At 37.3% G+C, this 25,819-nt stretch overlaps 1 protein-coding gene across 5 annotated transcripts in view; it reads right to left on the bottom strand.

Annotated features, from left to right (window-relative positions):
- The window catches only part of elmo1 (engulfment and cell motility 1 (ced-12 homolog, C. elegans)), a 108,912-nt gene that overhangs the window by 23,686 nt on the left and 59,407 nt on the right, over positions 1-25,819 (bottom strand). For 3 of the 5 annotated variants that reach the window (XM_065292581.1, XM_065292601.1, XM_065292592.1), the window contains 7 exons: positions 23,351-23,392; positions 23,143-23,193; positions 22,717-22,839; positions 22,494-22,622; positions 17,150-17,254; positions 14,611-14,719; positions 2,190-2,326 (listed from right to left, as the gene is read on the bottom strand). In XM_065292581.1, coding sequence (XP_065148653.1) covers positions 2,190-2,326; positions 14,611-14,719; positions 17,150-17,254; positions 22,494-22,622; positions 22,717-22,839; positions 23,143-23,193; positions 23,351-23,392 — 696 coding nt within the window. The remainder of the gene's footprint in view (positions 1-2,189; positions 2,327-14,610; positions 14,720-17,149; positions 17,255-22,493; positions 22,623-22,716; positions 22,840-23,142; positions 23,194-23,350; positions 23,393-25,819) is intronic. The other 2 variants (XM_065292611.1, XM_065292619.1) reach the window with 1 other exon arrangement.

The raw sequence follows: 25,819 nt of genomic DNA, 5'->3' as shown, positions 1-25,819 counted from the left end.
TTAAACCAAGACATATTCTATCTATATGATTGGATGGTTCACTAAAAAAGACAAATTACCATCTACTAAGTGAAGTGTGTGAATTAGACATACATTTTACTAAAAAGAAAGTTTATGGAAGTAAGTGCAAAATGCAAAAAGTCAACATAAACTCTTTTCAAAACCTAACATACATTAGCCTGAATGTTGACATTTTGTAAAAGCTGTCCTCCTTAAGCATTCAAGAGGTGGCACAAACAGATTAAAGCACAAACAGATTTACAATTATGTCTTATCAACTTCAAACAATACAGCTGTATATCATTTTAATAGTAATTAATGCATAATTACCTCTCATAATACCCATTTTAATATGTTTACATTAGTGTTAAAGTCAATCTGAAACAAATTTTTGTTCACTTCAACCTCTGCAAGACAAACTGTCAGACATAAAGAAATGTGAGTTCTGATCAGCAGATCAAACGGTTTTAGCTCTATATTAAGAAAGTCTATTTATAATGAGGCAGGAGTATTGAGAGGCAAAATCGAGCAGGTTTTCTCAGATGTGCTGCTCGTGTAGGAAAACAAAGGATGATAAATTTAAATCACAGTGTCCAGAGAGACATGCTCCAGGGAGATATTTTAGAAATGAGTTTTCATGTCTATGAATCTTAATTAAGCTCAAATAGTATACACAAGCTGTCTTTTATCCTATGCTACAACTCATAGAGAAGTTTGTAGTGTGATTATCATAATTACACAAACAACAGCAGAGCAAAACTCAGCCACCTTTTAAACCGGGCAAAAATGTGTCTGCCAAGTGCCCAAACGGTCATCATCCCCACTGGGCGTCAGGATGCTTCTCGTATAGCATGTGATAGTAAACGACAACAAACTCTGCATCCTGGCATCTGTGACATATACCAATAAGACCCCAGGGCTTTTAAAAGCGCTTTACTGCTTTTCTTTGGTTTATTAAGGGGACATATCATCAAAATCTGACTTTTTTCATGTTTAAGTGCTATAATTGGGTCCCCAGTTTGTCTATCAACCTAGAAAATGTGATAAAGATCAACCCAGTAACTTAGTTTTGATAAACCATTCTTTGCAAGCATGTGAAAAACACACAGCAGTAAGTGACCATTGACTTACATAGTAGGAAAAAAATATTTTGGAAGTATTGTGATAAATGACTAAGAAAATGTTTTGATAAATTATGGTAAGCACACAGGTGACGGTACCCATTAAATTCCATCATATTTTTTTATTCCTACTATGGAAGTCTATGGTCACTTACTGCAGTGTGTTTACCATCATTTCTCAAAATATCTTCTTTTGTGTTCATAAAAAAAAGAAATTCATACAAATTTAGAACAACATAAAAAAAGTATTGTGAAATGTCCCCTTTAAAGGTGTGAAGTTGCAAAAAATACATTATTAGTTAGGCCAATAAACTGACCACCCGGCCAGTTGGCTGGTTTTTACTGATCCCCCGGCCTGGTTTTAGCTGGTTAAGACAGTGTAGCAGGATGGATTTAGAGGGATTTGGGTCACTTTTTAGCTAGCTAAAAACAGCTTGACTGGTTTTGGACACTTTTTAGCTGGTCAGGCTAAAAGACCAGTTGATCCACCATCTTAAACCAGCTTGACCAGGCAGAAAGCTTGGCTAAGCTGGTTTGCTGGTCTTTACTTGTTTTAACATGGAAGCAGCTAAATTGAGCTGTTCCTCCCAGCCTGGCAAAACTAGTCAAACTGGTCTTTCAGGCTGACCAGCTAAATTGTCCAAAAACCAGGTTGCTACATCAGCTTAACCAGCTAAACCCGGCCAACCATTGCAATTATAAACATTAGCCGGTTGGGCAAGATGACAGAAGTTCGCACTTAATGTCACCTCTAAAAACAACCATAACAGCACTGTCGATAACCAGTGCCCATTTTCTGCTTTGATTTTGAGAAAATATTAAAAAGGTTTGCATTTAGGCATTGTATCGACATCAATATATCAGCCATCTGCCACTCTTGTCTTCTAGATATAGTTCTGGCCTCATCCCATCAACAAACCATATGGTTTGACCACAGATGTGACAGTATGAAGAGAGGAGGAGACAGAAATAGACAGTGTGTAAATGAAAGACTGAGGAGGAGACAGACAAATATATAAGACGACACATGTGCAGGGTCTCAGAAGGAGTCAATAGTGCTGCTCTCACCTTATTGAAGTCCTCAGAAGTGGCTCTCATCTCCTTCCAGGTTTTGTTGAGTAGCTGGATACAGATGCAGAAAAACTCCTCGAACGAGCGGTCGTGGGTGAAGAACATGGGGTGGAAGTCGTGGCAGTTCTCGCTGGCTGTGGAAAGAAATGCTTTTATTCGTTTAAATGTCACACCTGAAGGATAAATGAGCAATATCTGTATCTCATGGCAAAGCTACGCCCTGTATTCATACTGCTCAGCAGTGCAGCCTCAGGAGACCTTCTGACACTCACAAAGGGTTTGGAGCGTGAACCTTTAATGGCTCACGTGTCTCCGTTCTTGGCCGTCTTTAGCCCTCACGTGGGCTTCTTAAGCACTGACACATCAGGAATGGTGCTACCTCACGATGCTTTTCTCTCACAAAAGCTCTTGGCAGAGCGGACGTTTATTCTCATCCCAGAAAAGCATGCACTGTGCTCTCAGGACACCTACACATTTGAAGCGAATGTGAACGGTTTGTTCGAAATGGGATTTTTATAGCCATGATTTCTTTCAGTGCGTTCCCCTGCCAGGCGGGCAGTCACTGTTCTTTAATCAGGCACGTGTAAAAGTGGATGCTTTCAAAAAGTCTGTGAGTTTAATTTAAGAGTGACTTATGCAATGTACAAAGTGACTTGCAAAAATTTTGGTTATTATAAGGTCTTGGAGTGAGCGGGTCTCAGTCTGTACTTCTGGATCGGACCCTTTCACACGAATCATTGCTCTGCATTGGACAGTGCGTTAGACATTACAAGGTGAAAAATGACCCCTGGACAACTTTAGGCACCATTCAAGCATCATAACACAATGCATCGGTCGTCTTTAGCAGGTCTGGGTTTGAGTCTTAAGGCGTCTGGTATTAATCTGGGTCTTGGGCACACAAATCTATCATAACATTTCAAGGCTATGCATTGATGACTGTATTCTGTGCATGTAATGTTAGTCTATTAACTTCATAAGCAGGATAAGATAGAGCTTCGCTCTTCGTAAATGATTTTTAAAGACAGTCCCCCGGGATATGGCAGGATTATGGAATGAGAGCTCAGTGATGATCTATCATGTGAGATTAGTACTTTAAAAAAAAATAAAACGTCCTCAAATCAAATCAGAACGACTGTGTGGAAAATTAAAGTCGGTTTGAGCGCTATAAAACTAAAGATGCAATTACTGTATTCATAAACAGCAGCAGTAAAGGTGAAAATGAAACACCAAAGCCCTGCAGGGCCCGAATCGGCACGTGTCACTTTAAAACAAACACGGGTCAGGTGAACGGTGCTTTGAATGAGAGCCACAATGTTTGTGCTTCTCATTTAGTAGAACCGAAAGCTTCAGAGTACGGGCAAAGCCCCTGCAGAGGGCCAATAATTGCATTGGCTTGGTAGAAATTGAAACTTTACAGCATAATGAATGATGCCTGAAGGGGAATTGGAACCTGCATTGGAAGCGCTGTCAGTGGACCAGTCAATACCAGAACCAACAACATCAGTCTGCTGACCGTAATGAGACTCAATCCACCAGAGACCGGCCGAGCCACCGGTCTTGGATCTTTAGGATGGCTGAAAGTGATTCAATGTATTAGTTTCCTTTTCCTTCAGAAGTCAGAGAAGTTCAAGGGTTTGCTTAAGGGCATCCTTCCCGCCTGCTGAGGAATGAAATGTCACTTTGGTTTAGCCCCGAGTTCACGGTTTTGGACAGTATTAACAGTCTGAAGCAACTCTTTCAGTCGCGGAAGCAGTCACACCGAATGCAGGAATCTTATTTAACAGGACATTGTTTTATATAGTACCTAAAAATGTTTTATTCAAAGCCAAACTAACACAATTCTTTATCGATTTGACTCAATTGATTTATAACAAGTATCTTATTGATGTGTGCATAATAGGACAGACAAGTAACTTAAAGTCCCTGTTAAGTCATTCTTTTAAACACATTATAAATGTTAGAAACGTAGTGCAGAAACACACCACAAAGACTGTAAATGACGAAGTACTGAGTTAGATCGTTAAACAGGTTTTTACCATTTCTTAGTTCAGGTTTTACTGTGTGTGGCCCCGCCCCTAACATGACAGCGAAAAATCATTCAGGTTGCAGCTGTGGGTGCATCCCAATTTAGGGTCTGGATCCTTTTAAGGCCACGGACTTTGAAGGCAAGGCTCGATATTTGAAAGGCCATGAAGCGAACTGAAATGAGACAGTCTAGCCTACGGGGGGAGTTGCGTCACTTGCTGTTCCCACCCACTACGCTTGTCAGCAAGACACAACAGATGAGACCTATCAGACTTTAAAAAATAAATATGGAGGCGGATTTTTCATATTTTATTTTAGAAAATATACCACATTGATGCAGATTAAACCATCCAACTATCCAAATTCACCAACCTTAGAAATATACAAAAGCAAAACGCACAATATTGAAGCAATAATATTAATTCACATCACTAAAACATCATTTATAATAGTAAAACAGTCACAAAGACCTTTAATTTGCTAAATATATTTAACTACAGTTTTGAATGTTTATTTCAAAATACCCAGACGTCACGGGCGCGCATTGAATACTGGGACAGCCAAGGCTGTGAACGATACATCTATGGCTCCTTGGTTTGAGGCATAGACTGTAAAAAAATGGACGTAGTGTCCGTGACGTCACCCATTGGTCTGTGAAGATCGTTTTTGAAGCTTAAAGTAGGCGTTGCCTGCAGTCGCCATCTTGGCCGCGTGTCACCGCGAATTACTCGCAGAAAACCGAAAATTGGTAAAGAGGCGGGACAAGGGTGAAGCTGAGGTGGCTGGTTGCTGAAACCACGCCCGCCTAGCTCGAGTCTAGTGACAGCAGTGGCTGTTCACCTGTCACTCAAGTGGCCACGCCCTTAAAGAGTAACTAAACTCCTGGTCAGAGCCTGACTCCACCCACTGGCAATATTTGAAAAATGCAAGAAAAGCGGGCAGATCCCAACGGAGATAGAGGGGGCGAACTAAGCTCATACCAAATGTTTGGTGAGATCGTAACAAGGGCGTGGTGAGCTTGAACCTGCTTACGTCAGGAGGTATTTTTTGGAGCCAACATCCAATAGAAAAATTCAACTGCAGTAGCCACCGTTCAACCTGAAGAGGGCAGCACTCAGACGTTTTTACACCAGATATTGTAGTATTGAAACACTTCATATCCAAATGTCAAAAAAGTTACTAAAATCAATGAACAGCACTAATAAAGCCCCATTCTTACAGATCATTAACTTAAAGTTGGTTTAGGGTTTAGTTACTCTTTAATTATGCAGAAGTTTAAAGCTTAATATAATTTAAATGGATGAGTAAAAAAAATTCACCCCCCCACAGTTGTCATGAAGGGCAAAATTAGCTATATAGACCAAAAACACTTTTTGCACCAGGCTGTAAACATATTATTTTCTACTGTAAAGTTGGCCATTTTTAACATGGGAGTCTATGGGAATTGACTCGCTTTTGGAGCCAGCCTCTAGTGCCCAGCAGATGAATTGCAGTTTATGTCACTTCCGTATTGGCTTCATCAGAGAGATCGGAATGTTGCCCCTCAGTTTCAAGGGAAAAAAAGGCCACATTTGGAGGCTTGTCTGTGAAGGAGCCTTCAAATTCGGCCCGAGAAGTCATTTGCCTACAAATACGGCCTCGGAAAGCCGCAGCCCCTGAATTGGGCTGCACCCTGTATTTGAAAGTTCATAGAGATGGTAGCTTTCCCGCGAGTGGGCGTGGTTTCAGGGCACACACGCCCCCAGATTTTGAGAGCAGAGAATCCTGCCTGTTTTTCCAAGATTTTAATAACTTATTTTATTAATGTGGTGGTTTTTATCGTTCAAATTTGGCTGGCTGGCTTTGTTGTCACAAACTCCGAGCACATATTTAACACTTTAAGGGACTTTAAGGACGCATGCCCTCCGGCTTACAAACATAACCGTAGTGTGACCCGTCTATGATTTAACATCTTGGCAACATAAATTTAACATCATCTGTCTAGTTGGATGAGTGGAAGGGCTCTCAGACATTAGGCAAAACTATTGCGGCATTAAAAATCTGAGATCAGACAGCACATGACCTTAATCTTTCTGTATAGTAGCATCTGACGTCCTGTAATCCAATGAGGCCGGAATTAAACAGGACTCATATGTATACTACGTCCCGGGAGCATTCGGTTAATATTTTCATCTCATTTGATGGAGGTGGCGTTTAGCAGCTTTTGCATCTGAGCCCTTCATATATTGATCAATGACAGCACACAGTTGACCGTTCCAATTGACTTTCCTGGTATTTTTTTCCTATTGTGGAGGTCAATGGGTACTGTGATTTGTGTTAAGTGTATCTGCTCCAAACTCTCAATAAAACTGACATCATCAAACCTTGGTTTAGGTGATGTCATAGTGTGGCATCTGCTGAGCTCAATGCAAAAGAAAACTATGGCAGGGGAATAAATAAGCCCTATGATCATAACTTTACACAAAGCGCTGCTATGGAGGAAATCGCTCTAGTAGATAAAGGTGCTAAAAGAAATTCTTTGCAATGATGCAATAGAAGAACCATATTTGGTTACCCAAAAAACCTTTCCGTCAAAGGTCTTGAAAGAACCATTTCCATGAGACCTTTTTAGAGCCTATAAAATGTTTTTGTGAAACAGAACGTTTTTTTTACATTGACTTAGGGATGATGGAACTAGAAGTGCTAAAATGCCAACTCGCTTCCGGGATTGCATACAAAAAATGTCATCCCTGCTGACGAATACAAGCTGATATGGGAAGTTATGACTTAATAAAGTCGTTAAAGGTGCAGAAGAGACCAAAAGCAGTTGTCAAACTTTTTCTGCTACCTATTCATTCTGTTTCTGACCCTGTTTCAATTTCATCTTACAGCATACAACACAGGATCTATTCAACTGTGTAGAGTAAGAACAGATGTTCTGATAGAGTTGCACCTCTGTGTTTTTTAATGCATGTAAGGAGGTGGTTGAGATGCTGACAGTAGCTGCATCTGTTCTCATTTATTTTGCATGAGAAACTTGACTCGTCACCACACTAATGTCACAGCTGCCTCATCTTCTCTCGATTTATTCATATCTATGCTAATAAGACCTCCTATCTGACAAATATAAACTGGGTGGCTGTCCTCAACATCAGTGAACATGTACATTCAGTCTTCATTTACTCACGCCATGTGACTTTATTTAACTAAAGGTACTTAACAGAACGTCTGCAGTGTTCTCTTGCAAACAACAAAAAATGATGGTGACTCAGAAACAAAAAACACCCACCAAAGTAGTCCACAATTATATGCTTGCTACAGTGAAAGCCTTTGGAATCCATTTAATAGCTTTAAGCGAGAAGGACTTAAAATGTATTCATTCTCGCCTTGAGAATCTTGCTTGACAGCTGTAGTTACCAATCACTTTTACTGTACAGAAAAAAGTAGCTTGTACATTCGGCAATAAACAGCTCGGATTAAATAATGTCATGCGGACGTGAAAAGACTATTTAAGAGGATGTGGCTTTATATTTTTGGATGAACTACTCCTTTAACTTTCATTGTGCCAGGCTAACAATACCCTAAACCCCTTTAAACCTCTTCCCTGCCATTTTCAGGACTTTAAGTAGATAAAATAATGCATGTAAGTGGTCCTTAAGCTCTTATTATTAGGGATGGGCTTTTAAAAAATATATATATTTGATTATGAGCTTATATAAAAATAATATTTCATTATTTGTTTATATAAAATACATCTGTGACCCTGGACCACAAAACCAGTCATAAGGAGCATGGGTATATTTGTTGCAATAGCCAAAAATACACTGTATGGGTCAAAATTATAGATATTGTATTCCAAAAATCTTCAGGATATTAAAGGGACACTCCACTTGAACCTCTTGAAAAGCACCCCCACTCTTGCCCAAACCATGAAAAGACCTACTTTCACTAAAAGGGCTGTTTTTAATAAACCATTTAGAGTATAAACATAACTCTGGTATAAATGGTATCATTAGATAAAAGACACTTTGAGCTTCTTTTTCCAGGTTTCAAAATTATTTTAAGATAAAAATTAAAAAAGTTAGAGAGGCTGAAGTACATTGTAATAAAATATTTTTTGCATAACATCTTTTTTAATACAAAAAATCGTAATGATAAATATGTGTGTGAAACCTAGAAATGCAATGATGCCAAAGCCACACGTCTGAAGAAGTTATATTTCACGTTTGAAGTCAATAGGTCCAAAAATGAGTTTTTTAGCCAGAGTTTTTGTAAGACTAGTGCCTTTTCTAAGTGCCAGTCAGGCCCAAAATAAAAGTCTTTTGTTTACATGCATACACGTTCGTTCTTATTATTATTTATCCTTATGTACGAGTTTAATATGACGTTTCCACACCAGGAAATAAAACGTCACACAGAGATCGTTGGATTCGTTATCTAATTGGCTACACATTCTGTTTATCAATATTTTTAATGAAGTCATTGGAGGAACGCGCGAGTCAGATGACGTCACGATATTTGACAGCGCTGTTTGGATATTATGTATTATACTGTACTCCCGCCTACTTTTACAAACAAGTTTTCCCGCTGGTTTTGAACACAAGTGTAATCTCATATACAAGTGTTATGATGTAAATGGTCCTCAGATTGTATATTATAATCTATTTCAAGACGTGCATGTGAAATCTGATGTAAACAATGGACAATACATCTATATTTCACGGATTATGCGCATTTGTGGACAAAAATGGTCATTGGATGTATTTCATTGGAGAGTTTTTATGGGTTATTCACACATCTGAAACAGACTGGATTCGACTCGAGATCGTTATATCAACACAAAGGTAAGGAGTCCCGTTTATATTTTGCATGTTGTCATCTGGACTTCTGTAACAAAATACTATATTTATGATGCTAGAGCATCTCAAAACAGAGACCATACACTGATGCTAAACCCGTAGACCTTTTAAACGATGTATAGTAATGGTAATATTATTATTTTTTGTAGACAGTAGGCTATATAGATATTGTAAGCAGCGTTAAAAAAATGACGTATTTCCGCCCCGAGCTAGTGCGCGTCGAGAGGTTAAAAAAATATGCTCATTTTCCAGCTCCCCTAGAGTTAAACATTTGATTTTAACCATTTTGGAATCCATTCAGCCGATCTCCGGGTCTGGCGCTAACACTTTTAGCATAGCTTAGCATAATCCATTGAATCTGATTAGACCATTAGCATCACACTAAAAAATAACCAGAGTTTTGATATTCGAAACCAGCAGCAAAGTCCTTGATTATTACGCCAGAACGAGAGTATAGTTCCTAGCCATATCTGCCTAGAAAATCGCAACTTTTAATTTTTTGTCGTTCTTAGTGCACAATGAAACTACAGAAGAGTCAAGTTTTAAATAGGAAAAAAATATGCACAAGATTTATAAAAAAAATACATTCTGTATATGTTTACATTTTATTATAAAATCTTTTCAAAATTATTTTTTGAAAAATATAGAAAAAAAAACATATTAAACTCATGAAGAGCAAATGAAACAATGCATGCTACAGTAGATAACAGAACGTACAGTCAACAACAGTTCATTTTACATGGTAAATACAGATGTCAATACAGACATCCATATCCATTTCCAACGTCTACAGAGACAGAAAAAATCTTCTTCAAGTATTTAAGTTGGAGATGTTCCTACGAGAACATTTTCCATTAAAAAAAACGACACTTCAGTGGTTAACAAGACATGCTGGGCTCCATGTCAAGATGCAGTGTGGGGCACTTTTAAAGAAACCACATTCATTTTTTACTGGATCTTTGTAGCAACTACAGCCAACCAGTGTACAGCCTTATCCACAGACTCAAATTTGATCCCTCAGCCATTACACAGGCCTGCCCAGGCATGAAGCCATGTGCTGATCTCAGAAATGTGCCATGTCTCAGTAGGGAGCTTACACTATAGCAGCAGGGATGTCGAGGATGTCACGCAAGAGGTGCTAGATAAAGACAAGCCCTAACACAGCGCGGCATCAACAGGGGGGAGAGGCCCTGTGACATCCGCACACTTGCGTCACTGAGGGGACTAACTCAAAGTGGGGGCTTTGAATTCGATGATGTAATTAATGTCTTTAGACAACCACTACTTTTATTGCTCATTCATAGTTGTGCATGCAGCACAAACCACACAGTATGTGCCAGAATAATCCGTTACTTATACCTTTAATTCAATTATCTGATTTTACACTTAGCAATAGCTAGCAAAAGGTCATGGGTTTGAACCCAGTGAACACACGTATACCTTGTCATGAACTGTAAGTTGCTTTGGATAAAAGCGTCTAACTTATGCATAAATGTAAATCACGTAAAAATATCATATGGAGCTTGGCCAAATGTAGAGATGTGAATATAATGAAGAATGAAAATGACATCTGCATGACATTCTTTCAGTCTCTGATACTCGCATGTGCTTACTGTATTATTTACAGATCAGAGTTCAGTACGTCAATATTTACCACCATTAATACGCTAGTTTGATCATAGGGTTGGAACCTTCTGTAAAAGTGAAATAACACCATAAATCCATAAGCAAGGGCATTTCTGCTCGTAGCCATTTTGAATCTCCTCATACATATTAGATACACCTTTTTAAAGGCTAAAATGGAAAGCCATTGTGTGGCGTCAGACCACCACCGATTCCATTAAAGCTTTCGCTGAAAAAACACGACTAGCTATAAAACTTTAAGTAGTTCTGCTGAGTGGAGGTGAAGCTGGGCCACATGGACTCCTAATAAATAATTCATGACTGCTGACGATAGCGTGGCTCAAATAGAAACACACACATGATGTGGAAAATGACATTAGAAAAGTTTATCACTTGTAGAGTCTAATTAACGGGATATTGAGAGACACTTCAAATGCTGTGTCAACAGAAAGGGTAAATGTTAAAAGCATAAATTAACATAAAATTAGCAGTCATAAGCATAATTTCTGTCATTTTCAAAGCTTTCACAGGTATGACGAGGAATTCAGGGTTATCAAAGCTTTATGTCACTAATAATAATGTTATTTTGTGTATTTGGCAATGTGTTTGCATGGTTTATGGTTAAAAACACATAATTTTTCACATACCGTACATTTTTGTAGCTCCAGATTTCAATCTCTTCCTGAAGCGCACGGATTTGAAAAGCTCTGTGTCCCTGATTGGCCAGCTAATCTGTACGTTGTGATTGGCCTGAACACCTCTGACGTTAAACGGAAATGTGATGCTCCTTACCATGTTTGAAAGATTCGGTCGCTACAGGAGTTAACTTACAGGCTGAGAGTCTGAAGCGGGAGGAATTATGATAATGTCGGTCTTGTCTACATCACCAATCACAGTTGCCTACAATCCGTGTGTTTGTCGTAGTCCAAGAAAAGAGATTTACGTTGGAGATGATAACTCGCGTCATCGTTTACTTTGGGGTATGTAAATTTTGCATATCATTAACATGTACTAATACACACTTACACACCAAAGGAAATGTAAAAATGTGAATCGGGCAATAGGTGCTCTTTAAACCCCTTTCACACAGCACCAGAAAATGCCAGATTGCCTTGTGTGTGAGGAACGCGTCCTGTGTCAACATAATTTCATTTTTGGTTGAACTATCTTTTAAAACGCCACAGAAAAGTGCACGATTACAAATACATTACACGTCACATGTCATTACGGGATCTTTACAGGAACAGAAAATTATTGGCAGTGTAAATGAAAACTAAATCAAACGTTGCCAAAAACAAATCCTGGACACATTTTTTGTACATTTTCCATAAACTGTGTGCGGAAAAGGCTTTAGTTACATGGTTTCAACCAAGGGTCGCTTACTCATTCATTATTTTTTCACATTTTATAATAATAGTAAACACCTCGAAACTATGGAATAACATGGAATAAATGTGAAATAACAATTGGAAATTGTGTTGTGACTAAAAACATTAAAAATAAATGTGACCCTGCCTGTGATTTGTTTTTTTAAATTTACCGTTTTCTACAAGGATCCTTCTGTGACAATATAACCTGTTTTTTTATAATGACTTAGTAAAATAATGTCAAAGATTAAAATCATAGTAAATTTATTGGTATTTAACTTTGATGCTCTTGACATCAGAATTAGACTTTTGAGACTTTAGCCTGCACTCAAAAAAATAAAAAGTTGGATTTACTTAAAACAACTTCGTCAAGTGGGTTCCACATAGCTTTGTTAAGTAATGTCAACAAATAAAATGTAAGTTGTATTTACTAAAAAAGTTTGTGTAAAATTGACAATTTAAATGTTACATGGACTAAAGAAATCCTAGTAAAGTCACTATAATGGAACATTTAATTGATGAAAAAAAATAATGATTTAATAACTCCATAACAACGAATCAATCAATCAGAGTGCAGCTGCTCAATACAACATTTATTTGATTACAGTTTATCAAACATATCACAAACATATTTGAAATGCAATGTAACATTTCAAACCGTTTGTTGGTTTGTTTTGTTCTAAAATATATCAGAACAAGTTAATTAACTAATACTTGGCCATTTATTACTCAGGTACCTATCTAATCGTGCTACACTTTTGCAAGAGGGTACAACAATTCTGCCAGAACAACAATTTACCCATAATACACTGCAGCATCATCAGCCAATGAGATGCAAGTCTGTATTGGTTTTATTAATCTGTTACTTTTACGCAACAATGTTTTATTGGCTGAACAAATTATTTTGAAGTAAAGCTGACAAGACACAGTCTTTTGTTGAAATTACTAAGTTAAATTAATCATATGCCGTTACTTGTGTTTGTTAAGTAAAGTGAACAAGAAATTATTTAGTAAAACTGACTCCAACCAAGTTCATTTTTTTGAGTGTGGTTTGTGTGTGTGTGTATATCATCTGAATCCATCACTGTATGTAAGAGGTCTGAAAAGGAAACTTATTTTAATAGCAACGTCAGCTCTCAGCCTAAGCTTTTAAAGGCACACATTACTTTTAAATGAGGAATTGCATTAAGCTTTCACAGCGATTTCATTGAATTAAGTTTTCCACTGACAGGGTGGCAAAAGGATTGAGACCTTCATGCGATTCGACCATACAACCGGCAGTCAAGTTGTTAATAACCTTCCTCTGCAAACCTGTTTATCCAAATGATGTTTTTAAACAACAACATATATTTATGGCTGCTGCTATCTTTTCTGTATACTTTGCTTTATAATAAATATAATAAATCACTTTTATAAAAAGCCAATGGAAAATGATTTGGGGTGGATTTCATTACAAACTGCAATGAATCAAATGTTGTTTATAAAAAAAAACCAAAGACCTACAGTTATATTTACAGCAATTCTCAGACAAAAATGAAAGCACCGTCGTTGTCTCGATTCTGCCCACAAGGAGTTAACTAAACCAGCCGAGGCAAAACTTACTTGTAGCTAATATAGGCAGAAGCATCAGTCCAGTTTCTCAGTGTGTGCCAGCCCCCTCCCCAAAAAGACTCAAGAGGCATAACCTGACTCAACTGTAATTTTAAAAATGATTTTAAATATTAATGCTATATTTCTCCGCAAACCATGCCAAAATCTTAAAGACAAGAGGAACCCGAGCAATATCTAGGGATCAGCATTTAAAAGTAACTTAGGCAGGCTGTTCTGACTGGTTAGTAACCACATAGAAAACCCTTGCAACCATCTAGTAACGTCCTGGAAACCACCCAGAACAGTGTACACTTGGCAACGACCCAGCATTCACAACTCCAAACATGCAAACATCACATTTTCACTACAAAAATATTCAAATTTAGGCTATAAATATATTCCTATTGTAATTGTTAAGTACAGGGAGGACAATGGTCACCCATGAGTCACTGTGATTTCAAAGCCAAGCATGCAACACCTCACAGGGCTGCCCAATGAGATCCATCCCACACCTTCGCTCACTTCCATATATCACTGCCACTTTCCATTACGCATCTCCCCATGTACAAGGTCAAAAGAACGACTTAACCATCATGTAGCCTGGAGCTTCAAAAGTCAGAGACGTTCAATTTAAACGCATTAGATCGGGTCTAAACCATCACTCATATATCTGCAGCTTCAGCTCAGGATATAAAAAGTCATTACAGCCCAGGAAGTGCAGAGGTGGAGGAAGACATACATAACACTTTTTACTTCATTAATTTATGAACTCCTGTACAATTAATAAGTTGAAGGCTGGCATTTATTGTCACTGTTGGCAAGTGCGAGAGATAATGAGTAAGCTGACTTAAGATCTTTCTTACTGTACTTTTATCAGTAATACATCTTCTGTACACTTTTGTATGCAATACAAGTACACAAGTGTATGTCATGGTAATGAAACACTTTACAGCTGAAGATAAAAATCACACTTACGAAGTTCTCCCACTTTGAGAATCTCACAAAGCATCTTTGTCAGTTCTATGCTACTGCGGCCAAACGGACACTCATGCTTGTCTTCACGACTGCTGTTCTCCAGAACAATCTGTAACACACATACATATACAAAAGTTAAAGGTGACATAGAATGATTGAACAGAGTATTTATCCTTGTTCTGTGATGTGACATGTAGACAAATTTTTTTTGTTTGGGCCTGTAATGCCTTAGAAGCTTCCTAAAAACCTCTCTCAGATAGCTCTATTAGGGTGGGGGATTTTAAACAAGTGGTTTTGCACCTATTTGGCTCCCCCTACTGGCTTAACTTGCAATCTCATTACTGATTGGCTGACTTTGCTGCCACTCAAAAAATGTAGCCAATTATTTTAAAGTGGAGGGGCAGTCAGATGCCTGTGATGTCATAAGCATCAGTTTTTCAGATTGGGCCGTTTTCTGGCTGACATTTCTAAAAGAGGAATTTCTATGAGACTGAGATGTTTAACATGTTTAGCACTTTTTGTATGTTTGTGAATGTGGGTAGACTACCATTATTCAACAAAGACAAGGTAAAATGGTTTTTCATTCGCTGTCCCCTTTAAGCACACTTTATTAATAGGGTACAGTTTGGTATACCAACATGCGAGAGCCTGAACACAATAAACAAAAACTGCTAAAAATATTTATGTGACCCTGTCTGTGAAATCAAGGCTACAGCAAATCTCAAGCAAATGATGAGATTAGGAGCATAAATGTTGTCATAGCAATTAAATTGATAAAAACAAATGCTTTTAATGTTTTTGAAATAAAGCACTCAAACTTGTATTTATAATACTGAAATTAATGATTTCAAATACTGAAATCAATTGTTTTATTGACATAACCACTGTTAAAAATTATGTTTCAATTTAAAAAAGTAAGTTATCTGATAAAATTTTGAGTTAATTTAACTTAAAAAATATTATTTGACACAATACACAACTTTTTTAAGTTAAATATTTTTATTTATTTAATTTACTTAAAAAATGTACTCAATTGCATAAAAAAAATTAAGTTGAACCAACAAATCGTTTTTACAGTGCATTTTATTATTTTGCATAAAGAAATAATGGAAGTTGGGTTCCTAAACACCGATTTTAATATTTTGAGTTTTGGACATATACTTAAAAAAAACTTAGTTAATTTTAACTTTTAAGCGTATAAAATTAATTAAACTAAAACATTTAAGTGAAATGAACATAAAATTATCAGTACATGTAGTAAGTTATACCCCTAATTCTTTATGACAGAATATTTCGATTATTTATAATCTTACACAAAATAAGAAATATTCAACTATTTAACTATTTGTTAATAAAATGATTTGAAGTAGATGATAATTTGAAGTCACCGTTCAGGTGATCAGTGTTTACTTGATGAACCCTGTTCAGCACATTTTATTGTAGTTCTCTTTACATTACCGACAGCGCATGTCAAAATGCAGTTTGTGTGTATTTCTGTGGAAAATCAACTTAAAGTCAGTCATAAATTGTGTATTATAATAAAATTTATAACACTAAATGTAATATAATCATTAATTAATAAAAAATCTTTAAACTCCGTTAAGTGGAGATGTTAGACAGAGCAATAGAAATAACAAATTATTTCAAGTTAAATCAACTTAAAATTAAGTTTAATGAACTTGCTGATTTATACTGGAATTACAAGAAATTTTAGGTTAATTGTACTCTTTTTTTTACTTATTATTTTTTAGGGCAACAACTTTCCTGTCATTTTTAAGTAAATTCAACTTGTCAGGGTTTACAGTGAATAGCTTTAGCCTGTTAATATTACGGATATCAAGGTTTTATTTTCACAGAATGTTCTATAATGTCCAATATAATGGATGATTTCATGTAGAAAACAGTATTTCACAAAAATGACTTTAGCTGGGCCACTGCATGTTATTGGGATCATCATTCATGGTCACCTGACAGCAGCATTATTATTATTTGATGCAGATGTCATACTGTAGCATACATTTTTGTTTCAGAGGCATACTGTACGAGGGGACTCATTTGGTGCTGGATACAATTCCAAAGATGATCGATCCTGATCTGAATTTCTCGGCACAAATTAAGCACTGAGTTTGAAGTATTGTGTATGCATGTGGGCTCATACAACAAGCTGCTGAATTCAACTTTAGTTTACCTTTAGTCTGTATGTAATGGTTTGACTGTTGCAAGTGTATACTGAAAGTGAAATGTGTGTTTATAGCAATTTCAGCAAAGAAACATTGTGAAACCAAACAGAAATTGGATCTGGAAGAGCACTCGGTCTTGTAACTCCACAAATTGTATAATATTAAATTTAAAAGTGAAGAAATAAACCAAGTTGCATGGTAATGAATTTTATACAGCCCATCCTTATGTATGACTCATGTCTGCACTGGTGAAGTAATTCCTGTCATCAAGATGTGTTAATTGAGAACAATTCAGATTATAAATAAATGTGTTTATCATTTCTGCACCTCCTTTCCGTAGGTGTGTGAGCGAGTCTTACCCTGATATAGGCATCCTGATGGTGCCTGGCAAAATACAGCATGTTGTCAAGAGCCAACATCCCGGGAGGAATCTGAGTAAAATCCACCGCAGGGTTCACATGATTCTGCAAAAACACAAACGTGAAAACACACACTAAGAGTGATGCAGAAAACCACACACGCTCCAGCTAAGACTTCATGACTTGCATCAGAATGCCGCTTGGAGTGATGTATTGCATTTAAAGCAAGAGAGCTGAGATACAACGGGTATCAAATTGTTTCCCCTGCTAAACTTTATAGGCACCATGATTCAGAACCAGGCTTACGTATCCCTGGTGGATGACGTGAGGCAGGCAAACACTCTGCAAATATAAGGTCGACGGAAGCTGCTGCCTCAACTCGCCTGTCTACCACAAACTAATCTACACTTCTCAAACGATGACAGACTGCTGCCTCTGAGGATGAGTGCTGTACCGCTGTCTGACAGGGTTTAGGGTTGCCAATTACTCTGTCTTTGAAAGTTCTGGCCTTCATATGGACACTGGGATGTCTGGGTTGCTGATCAGCGGAGCAGAGACAAGACTGATTACAAAAGAATAGGGAGGGAAGAGAGACGCTGCTGTCTGACTCAACTTATTAAACAGACAGAGTTACAAACATAGAATATTATATCATAGAAATATATCAGTAAATAAGTATTTGACAAAAAAAAAAATCAGCATTTTTATCAGTAAGTGGGCTATTGACACTGTGTCAATGTTTCACTTTACTTATTATGATTAAACTTGTACACTTAAATGTTCTGATTTCTTTGTATGAATATTTAGCTTGATAGCTACATCTGGTGGAAATTTTGCATCAATAACCCACTCAGAAATCCCCTTACTGATAAAAATGCTGAAGAGTCAAATACTTATTTTCCCCGCTGTGTATTAGCCATCATCATAGCAATGTACTTATTATTGCCATTACAATTCTTAAAGGGTTACTTCACTCCATAATGAAAATTTGTCATCGCTCTTCTTTATGTCTCATTTAAGAAATATATCTCATTTAAGGACATCAGTGCAGACCGAATTTGCCTACCCCTGCTGTATATATTTAAAAATTACATGATACATGCCACTTGCTGAATTAAACATGCAAATGGTCAGGTTTAGGGACTTTCTTTGAAATATTTATCTTGGCATACTGCAAATTGTTTTCAAATTGTATGTGGTAAGCCGTTTGTTAGAATAACATTTCATAGCCAAAAACATAACCAGAGACAAAGTCCACTGCCAAGCACACAGTGCTTAAAAATGCATCTGCGGTGAAGGCAGTGGGGACCAATTTCCCATCCGTCAATGTGACAATGTCCTGAAAGAGTTGACTTACAGCTCTCATTTGCACACACGGCTGTTTTAACATTCTGTGCAGCTCCCTAACAGTCACAGAGTAAAAAATAAACTCACTTCTCTAAAATGTTGCAGAAATGGCAACTGAAAAAAAAGTTTGTAGTAATGCGAAGAGGTGTCAACACCACAGAAGAAGTTTAAGTAAGGTCTTATCTTCAGGCGGCACACGGCACTGTGAAAAGGGTCTTAGTGAACCTCAGAAGCCCAGAATGAATTAGGAACATGTGACAACATCAGATTTACCCACATTTACTTTCGATTTGGCCTTATTTTGGCCTCAAGCTCTTAACGTGTACAAATGCATTTGATTGTACTTGATTCTGTTGTATACAAACTGCAAAAAAAAGACTTTCACAACTAGGTATTTTTGTAGGGGTGCAACGATATATCGGCCGATGATGCTTGCTATGCTTCTCAATGCATTGCGGTGAAATGCCGCTACATCCAAAAGCCAAAGGGCGCTCTCGTGCAGAAACTCAATAGTTGTCGCCACGTATTATTAGTGTATATCAGCATTTATCTGTGCACCCCTATATTTTTGTCTTGTTTTCAGTACAAATATCTGAAAATTCTTAAATCAAGATGTATTTTCTTGATAAGCAAAAATACTTAAAGCTGTAGTGTACGATGTTGAAAATCGGTAGAGAAAGCCTGAGACGGTTAGTACGTTTTAAAAAACTCATCCCGCCCCTCTGTGCTACCTGATCCCTCCCCCCGGGAAACCACCTGAACAAAGTCACTCATTCAAGCTGTGATCACTGGTAGTAAACATCAGAACAGAGATTTACCGAGCAGTAAACACATAAAGCCTTGAAGGAATGTACAATTACAATTATGATTGTAATTGACGTTATTTATTTTCACAACAACGTTTGGCATACGTTTCCCCTCCTGAGCTTCAAGAAATGACTTTATAAATATAATTATTTTGACCCGTGATACGCGATGCTAAACGGCTAACATTCCGATGCCGACCGACAGCATGTTGTCAGACTCACACAATACAAAGTATAAATAAATGCGTACCTGTTCAACAAAAGTCTGCCGTGTCGGCGTCGGTTTTCAGCCCCAAATCTCCCAGAAGCTTCCTCCAACAGTCAATGGCGGAGCGTCTCTCCAGTTTTTGCAATTTTGCAGTATTATTCCTGCTCATCTCGGGTCTGTTCGTACTGAACAGCTTTGCTTTAACATCATACACCCGACAGGAGCTTTTGGGTATCGGTGAGGACTTTACCAGCAGTTTTATCACCAATCTTCGACTCTAGAACGCTAGAACAACCGAGGCTTCGCACTCTACCCGGCCGGGCGGAAGTGCTCGCAGGCGGCGTCGAGATCGTAAACAAAGGCGGGGGAAGCGCGGAGGTCTAAGAGCCAAGCTAAAGCTAACACCGCTCCGGCTCTCTTTACCCAGCATTTTCCTCGCTAATGTGCGGTCACTGGTGAACAAAATGGATGAGTTACGACTCCGCATCACCCACAGTAAGAGACTTACATATTATAGACCTTTATTCTGTACTTACTGCTTATTGCACTTCTGGTTAGATGCTAACTGCATTTCGTTGCCTTGTACCTACATGTGCAGTGACAATAAAGGTGAATCTAATCTATCTAATCTATGTTGCTGCTTCGCTAGCTACCATACACTGACACAAATTTCATGTCGCAGGCAGGAGAGGGGCGGGGTGGTGTGCGATGGGGTGGAGACGCGAGCACGAGGTGGATTTTCAAATGTAGCAGGGATTGGATGAGAGCAGTTAACCAATGTAAGCTGTCCGGCCGGACAGTTTACATTGGTCAACTTATCTGCTACCATACACCCAATAGACTGAATGGATTTTTTAAATTCTTTTTTCTCTTTATATTGTTAGGATGTTACTGTAGAACCATAACCAGCATATAAACGAGGTTATTAATAATGAACAATCTTTGAAATCGTAGACGATAGCTTTAACAAAATATGCCTAGTGTTTAGACAAAATATATACAATTTAAGTGAAGTTATACTTAAAACAAGCAAAAAAATCTGAGAATGGGGTATGCAATTTTTTTCAGAAATGTTCTTGAATTAAGTGTAAAAAAATTATAACCCAATTTGCAGATTTTGTTCTTTTAAGCACAAATTCACTTTTAAATTACATTTTTTTTCCTAAAAACTAGACTTATTTTCTTAGGTCATTTTGCTCATCAAGAAAATACATCTTAATTTAAAAACAATTAGATATTTGTACTAAAAACAAGACAAAAATACTAATGAAGAAAGCCATTTTTTTGCAGTGCAAGTGTGGCTAGGGCTTGATCATATAGCTAATACTGCAATTCGCAATAGTGCTTGGTGATAAAAACTTTTTTGACAATATTCAACGTACAGTGCATTGGGCAAAGACGTCTGAGGCCACTCAGAAACAAAGTATTTTGTCGGAAACAAAGTATATCTATTTATGTGTTTTTAAATTTCAATAAAAAAAACCTTTAAAGTCCCCCTGTTGTCAAAATTACGTTTTCATTGTTGTTTATATGTCTATGTGGCATTTTAATATGCTTTAAGACAAACCATGTGCAAATTCATCCAGCAACAGCTGTGTGTCTGGAATACCTAGCCCCTAAGCTCTGAAATGATTTATGAAAAAATTTTAAGAATCAATAGTCAATCACTTTAAATCTAAAGATATTTTTCTTTAACAAAGCATTCACATAATTTGTCTAGTAAATGTACTAATCCCGAAATAGTTAGCTTGTCCGGAACAAAGCATTCACATAACTCGTTTGGGTAATATACTTATGCCGCAATAGTTAGCCTGTCTGGAACCAAGCAGATATTAAAACACAAAACTGTATGACGCTTGCATTACATGCGAACAGCCCCTACACTAATAGGATGAAGTGTTGTAATTCCCACCAAAATTTTATATAATCGTACCTATTATATAATATATCCTCTATAAAATCACCTATCTCTGTCTCTCTCTGAAGGTTTTTTCCCTCCTAGGACTTTTTCCTTCGGACTAAAAAAAAGCCAGGACGTTGTTCCTCCTAGGTTTTTTTTCAACCCTTGAGGAGTCAACTGACATTGGCTTAATTTAGCACCCTCTTCTATAAGCTACCTTATTACTACCCTTGCTAATACGGTTTAATCTTAGCCACTGTATTTTGCTGCTTATGTTGTCCATTGATTTTTCTGTGTTTTCTCCTGCATCTATTAATGTAAAGCTGCTTTAAACAATTACACAATTGTGAAAAGCGCTATATAAATAATATTAAATTGAATATCTATGGTCCGAGGTGGTGCGATTGAGTAGAGGGGACAAATCTGCATGTTCATAGATCCGCAAATACTAAATGAGGCAAGAATGCACAGGAAAAAAACTTTTACATATGCTGTTTTAATACTCCAAGATGAGTTTTAAAGGATACAATTATCGACTACAGGGGGACTTTAAAACTCCTTTGAGTTGGGTGTTTTCAAACAACATTTTAAGTATTTATAATATATGGCAAGGACCATACCTTGTATGCAGCACTAAAAGAAATCACTGCTAGATTTACAACATCTATATCGACAATACAATAATAATGAATATATCATAAATATTTGATGCGTCGCCCAGCCCTAGATGTGACAGCCTGAAACCTGGTTGACAAGCCCACAAAAGGAAACACGTTACGGTGTCAAAATATGACAGATTGATTGGCAGCACCTTCACCGGAGCGCGTCTGATGAGGTGAAGGTTTTGCTTCGGAATGGAGAGAATTCTAGATATTATTAACACGAAGGGTGTCAAAACAAATCTTACGAAAGAGCTCCGACTGCTCTGAGGTTATTAATCTGCCATGTAACCCAAATATTTGAATACGACACCCCAGACAGCCGCATGAGAAATCATGTTTTTAAAAAACAGCAACTCCTTCCAATTACTGTCAATTATAAGCTGGCAAAATGCATAAAGGTGTAATTATTTTGGAAACTTACAATGAAGCCCAGCTTTTTATAGTCTCGGGTGTACATAGACTTGCGCTTCTCGATGCTGCCGCTGTTGTTGGACTCGCATTCGACATCAAAAGCGATCCTGCGCAGCTCGAAGATGATGTCCCTCTGAGCCTACACACACACACACACACAAATGAAGTCTTTTAACGTATCTGATAGATCAGATCAGATCAGTTTTTACATCTATAGCTAAAGACACACAGACCTGGTCTTGTGGGTCCATCTTTGTCATCATTCGGTCCTCAAGCAGGTTAAAAGTCAAGACTTGATGCACGTAGAGCTGGTGGGCCATCTCATCATTTATGGGTTTGTTGCTTCTGATCACATTCTGTGGAAGTGGAGAAAATATGACTGTTATGGAGATCATACAGCATCAAACCCTCCTTGAATTTTTAACAGCTTTCCATGTGGTTTTCAGGTCATTCATCATTTAAGATTTTATGCATTTGGTAGACATTTTAATTCAAAGCAATTTGCATTCAAGGCACACTTCATCAGCTAATGCATTTCATGGCATTTAAACTTTAAATGTATATTTACTACAGGAACATGATGTTTCTATTAGACAAAGAGTTCCAATTAAAGTGCAGAAGGAGGGGGAAATATACTTTAGTATATACTGAGCACTTACACTGAGGATGATGGAGCGCAGCTGTTTCTGTGCTAGAATATGAGCCATCTCCTACGATCAAAAGAACGAAACAGATTCACAAACACATACATCACATTAGCCACTTCAAAAGGTGTGGCATGAATCAGCTGTGTTAAAATGAATTAAATATCCGTTTAAACGACACTCATCACCTACGGAGGGTTCAACCCAACAAGAGAGCACTTACTGTTAGAGGACAATCAAAGATGTTCACATTGTCCTCATCAAACTACCATTACGAGCACAGCGAGGGGAAGAAAATGAGAGAAACAGAGAGAACGAGACAAAAGGAGGACAAGAGAAGAAATAAGAGAAAAAGCAGAGGCATTTTGTTAGTTGCTCAGAAATGAGAGGTCAGCAGATTTGCAAACACTGTAAACTGACATGTAGGATATGAGACAGTTACACAAACCCACTGGGACTCTGTCCTTAAACAGATGAGTTAAGGCTGCTTTGTGTCTGCTCTGGAATACCATGCCGCATGAAAGCCAGACTAAATTATGCATGAGCAACTATGTAATAACTAGGAGCCACCCCGAACCTAATTTTAAATTCCTTATAGTTACCTTAATTTTTTATAAATATAAAAGTTAACAGTTCCAGTGGAATGTGTATAGCTTGTGTTCTCTGGAATCATCAAGTTAGAAAAGTAAACCAGTGCCTGGCCAACCTGACACAACAGAAAGCGTTATTTCGCCAAGGAATGAATATTTTGTCAGTCTTTAATCACCCTAATGTTGAAAACCAAGAGCTTTCTGAACCTTTCAAAGCCCAGAAAAGTCAGTAAAGACATAGTTAAAGTAATCGATGAAACTATTGTAATTCAATTTTTCATTTCATACAGTGACAAGTATGCACCAAAAGGAAAATTTTTGGTCGAAGCAGAATAAAATGAAAAACGTAAAAAAGAAGAGCTTTTTGTTTTTATTTTAATAATTTTGCTAATTTCCTCACCATTGCACAAGTTGCCTTTTCAGAATGTCCTTTTTACTAAATTTATTTCACATTATTTAACAATGACTTTTTTTAAGCATTTCAGCAGTCATTATAGTGCCTTACACCTGGAGCCAGATGTATAAACGCACAAAATGGGCATAGAAATATGCATACGCAATTTTCCACACACATATCAGGATTTTAAAAAAATAAACTTGGCGTAAATAAGTGCGCAACGTACGGATGCTCTCCACTCTGTGTACAAACTCGGTTCTTGTTTTTATACACATTTAGTTTTAATGTTCCTGTTTCACTCATGAAGATCAGCACTCAAATTGCATCTAGGAGTCGCACCTGCCTATAAGTAGCAAATAATTAACAGGTGAAAAGTATTGAAAAGACGAAGCCTCTACAGTGAATGGAGTGCCGCACACATCTGTCATGAGCGCGTCTGAGTGTTTGAAACGCAAAAGAAAAGACTCAAACACTCATCAAACACTAAAGGCTAATGTTTCATGTATTTGAGGAATGATAAGAAGTTTGTTAGTCTTTATCATCTAATCATAGACAAAACTGTAAAAAAATAATAGTTTTAATTTTATTAGGCCAAATGACAGAAACAAACCAGAGTACCACTTGCCCCCTGAGGTAAAGACGAACATGACCCGAAATGATATACACCATCGCTGGTCAAAAACATTTCATCTCCCTCTGAGTTTGCTTCCATTAAAATTTTATGAATTTAATGACACCTGTCTGGCCATATGTGAAACCAGTATCAACTTGACAATGCCAGTGTCTTTATAATTTCATAAAAACCCATAAGGCAAAAAAAAATTCTTTCTCTGGCCAAAAGTATATTTTAAATATATGCTAAATAAGTTAATTTTATAAAGTATATTTTTTAAGTTGAAACTATTTAATTTTAACCTTTTTAAAACTGTTTTGTTTACAGGTTCGTAATATAAAGTTTTTTCCAATGTGGCGTGAATATATTTCCTTGAATTCAAATATATGAAGTCCTAAAAAAAATTTTTAATGCTTTAAAATATATAGGATATGATGTATACTTTTTTGGGTAAGTAACGGTTTTTGGAAATGCAGGTTTCAATCGGACAGCGACGATATTTTCCTTGCGTTTTGTAACGTCAATCCATACTAAAATGATATGCAGCCCACATTATGCTCCATATATGGTTGTTTCGGGGGGAGATGGGGGCGGGACGCACGTACGCACAATCTTCTGCTCACTGGGATTTATGAATGGAATTTGCGCAGATTCTGGAAAACTTTTGTGCATACGCAAATTCTGCCTTATGTGTGTACGCACACTTTAAGGATGGAATCTACGCAAAGTTTTATACATGAGACCCCAGGTCACTTCTCTGATCAAATAGCTTTAGATAGACTTGTTAAAACTAGGGTTTTTTAAGTCTTGGCTAAATGGATATTAATCTGATCTTCTGTTCTCGAGCAAAATGCAAATAACCTAATCATTACTCTGCCTTAGGAAACTTGCAATTACATTGTTGTATGTTGAGCAGCAGTCGGGCGCCTGTGTGCACGGTCAATGACAATCAAAGGGAGAGAGAGAGACGGCAGCAAGATTGACAGGAGATGACAAATGAAAAAGGGCTCAACAAAGCAGTCTAACAAAAAGCTTATTGTTAACAAACATTTTATCTCTCGTTTAATATAAGCGTGTTAATCATTGTAGGAC

This window comes from Paramisgurnus dabryanus, chromosome 19 (assembly GCF_030506205.2).
Source record: "Paramisgurnus dabryanus chromosome 19, PD_genome_1.1, whole genome shotgun sequence".
Lineage (NCBI taxonomy): Eukaryota > Metazoa > Chordata > Actinopteri > Cypriniformes > Cobitidae > Paramisgurnus > Paramisgurnus dabryanus.
The sequence above is the reverse complement of the archived record's forward strand: the minus strand, read 5'-3'. Positions and strand labels throughout refer to the sequence as shown.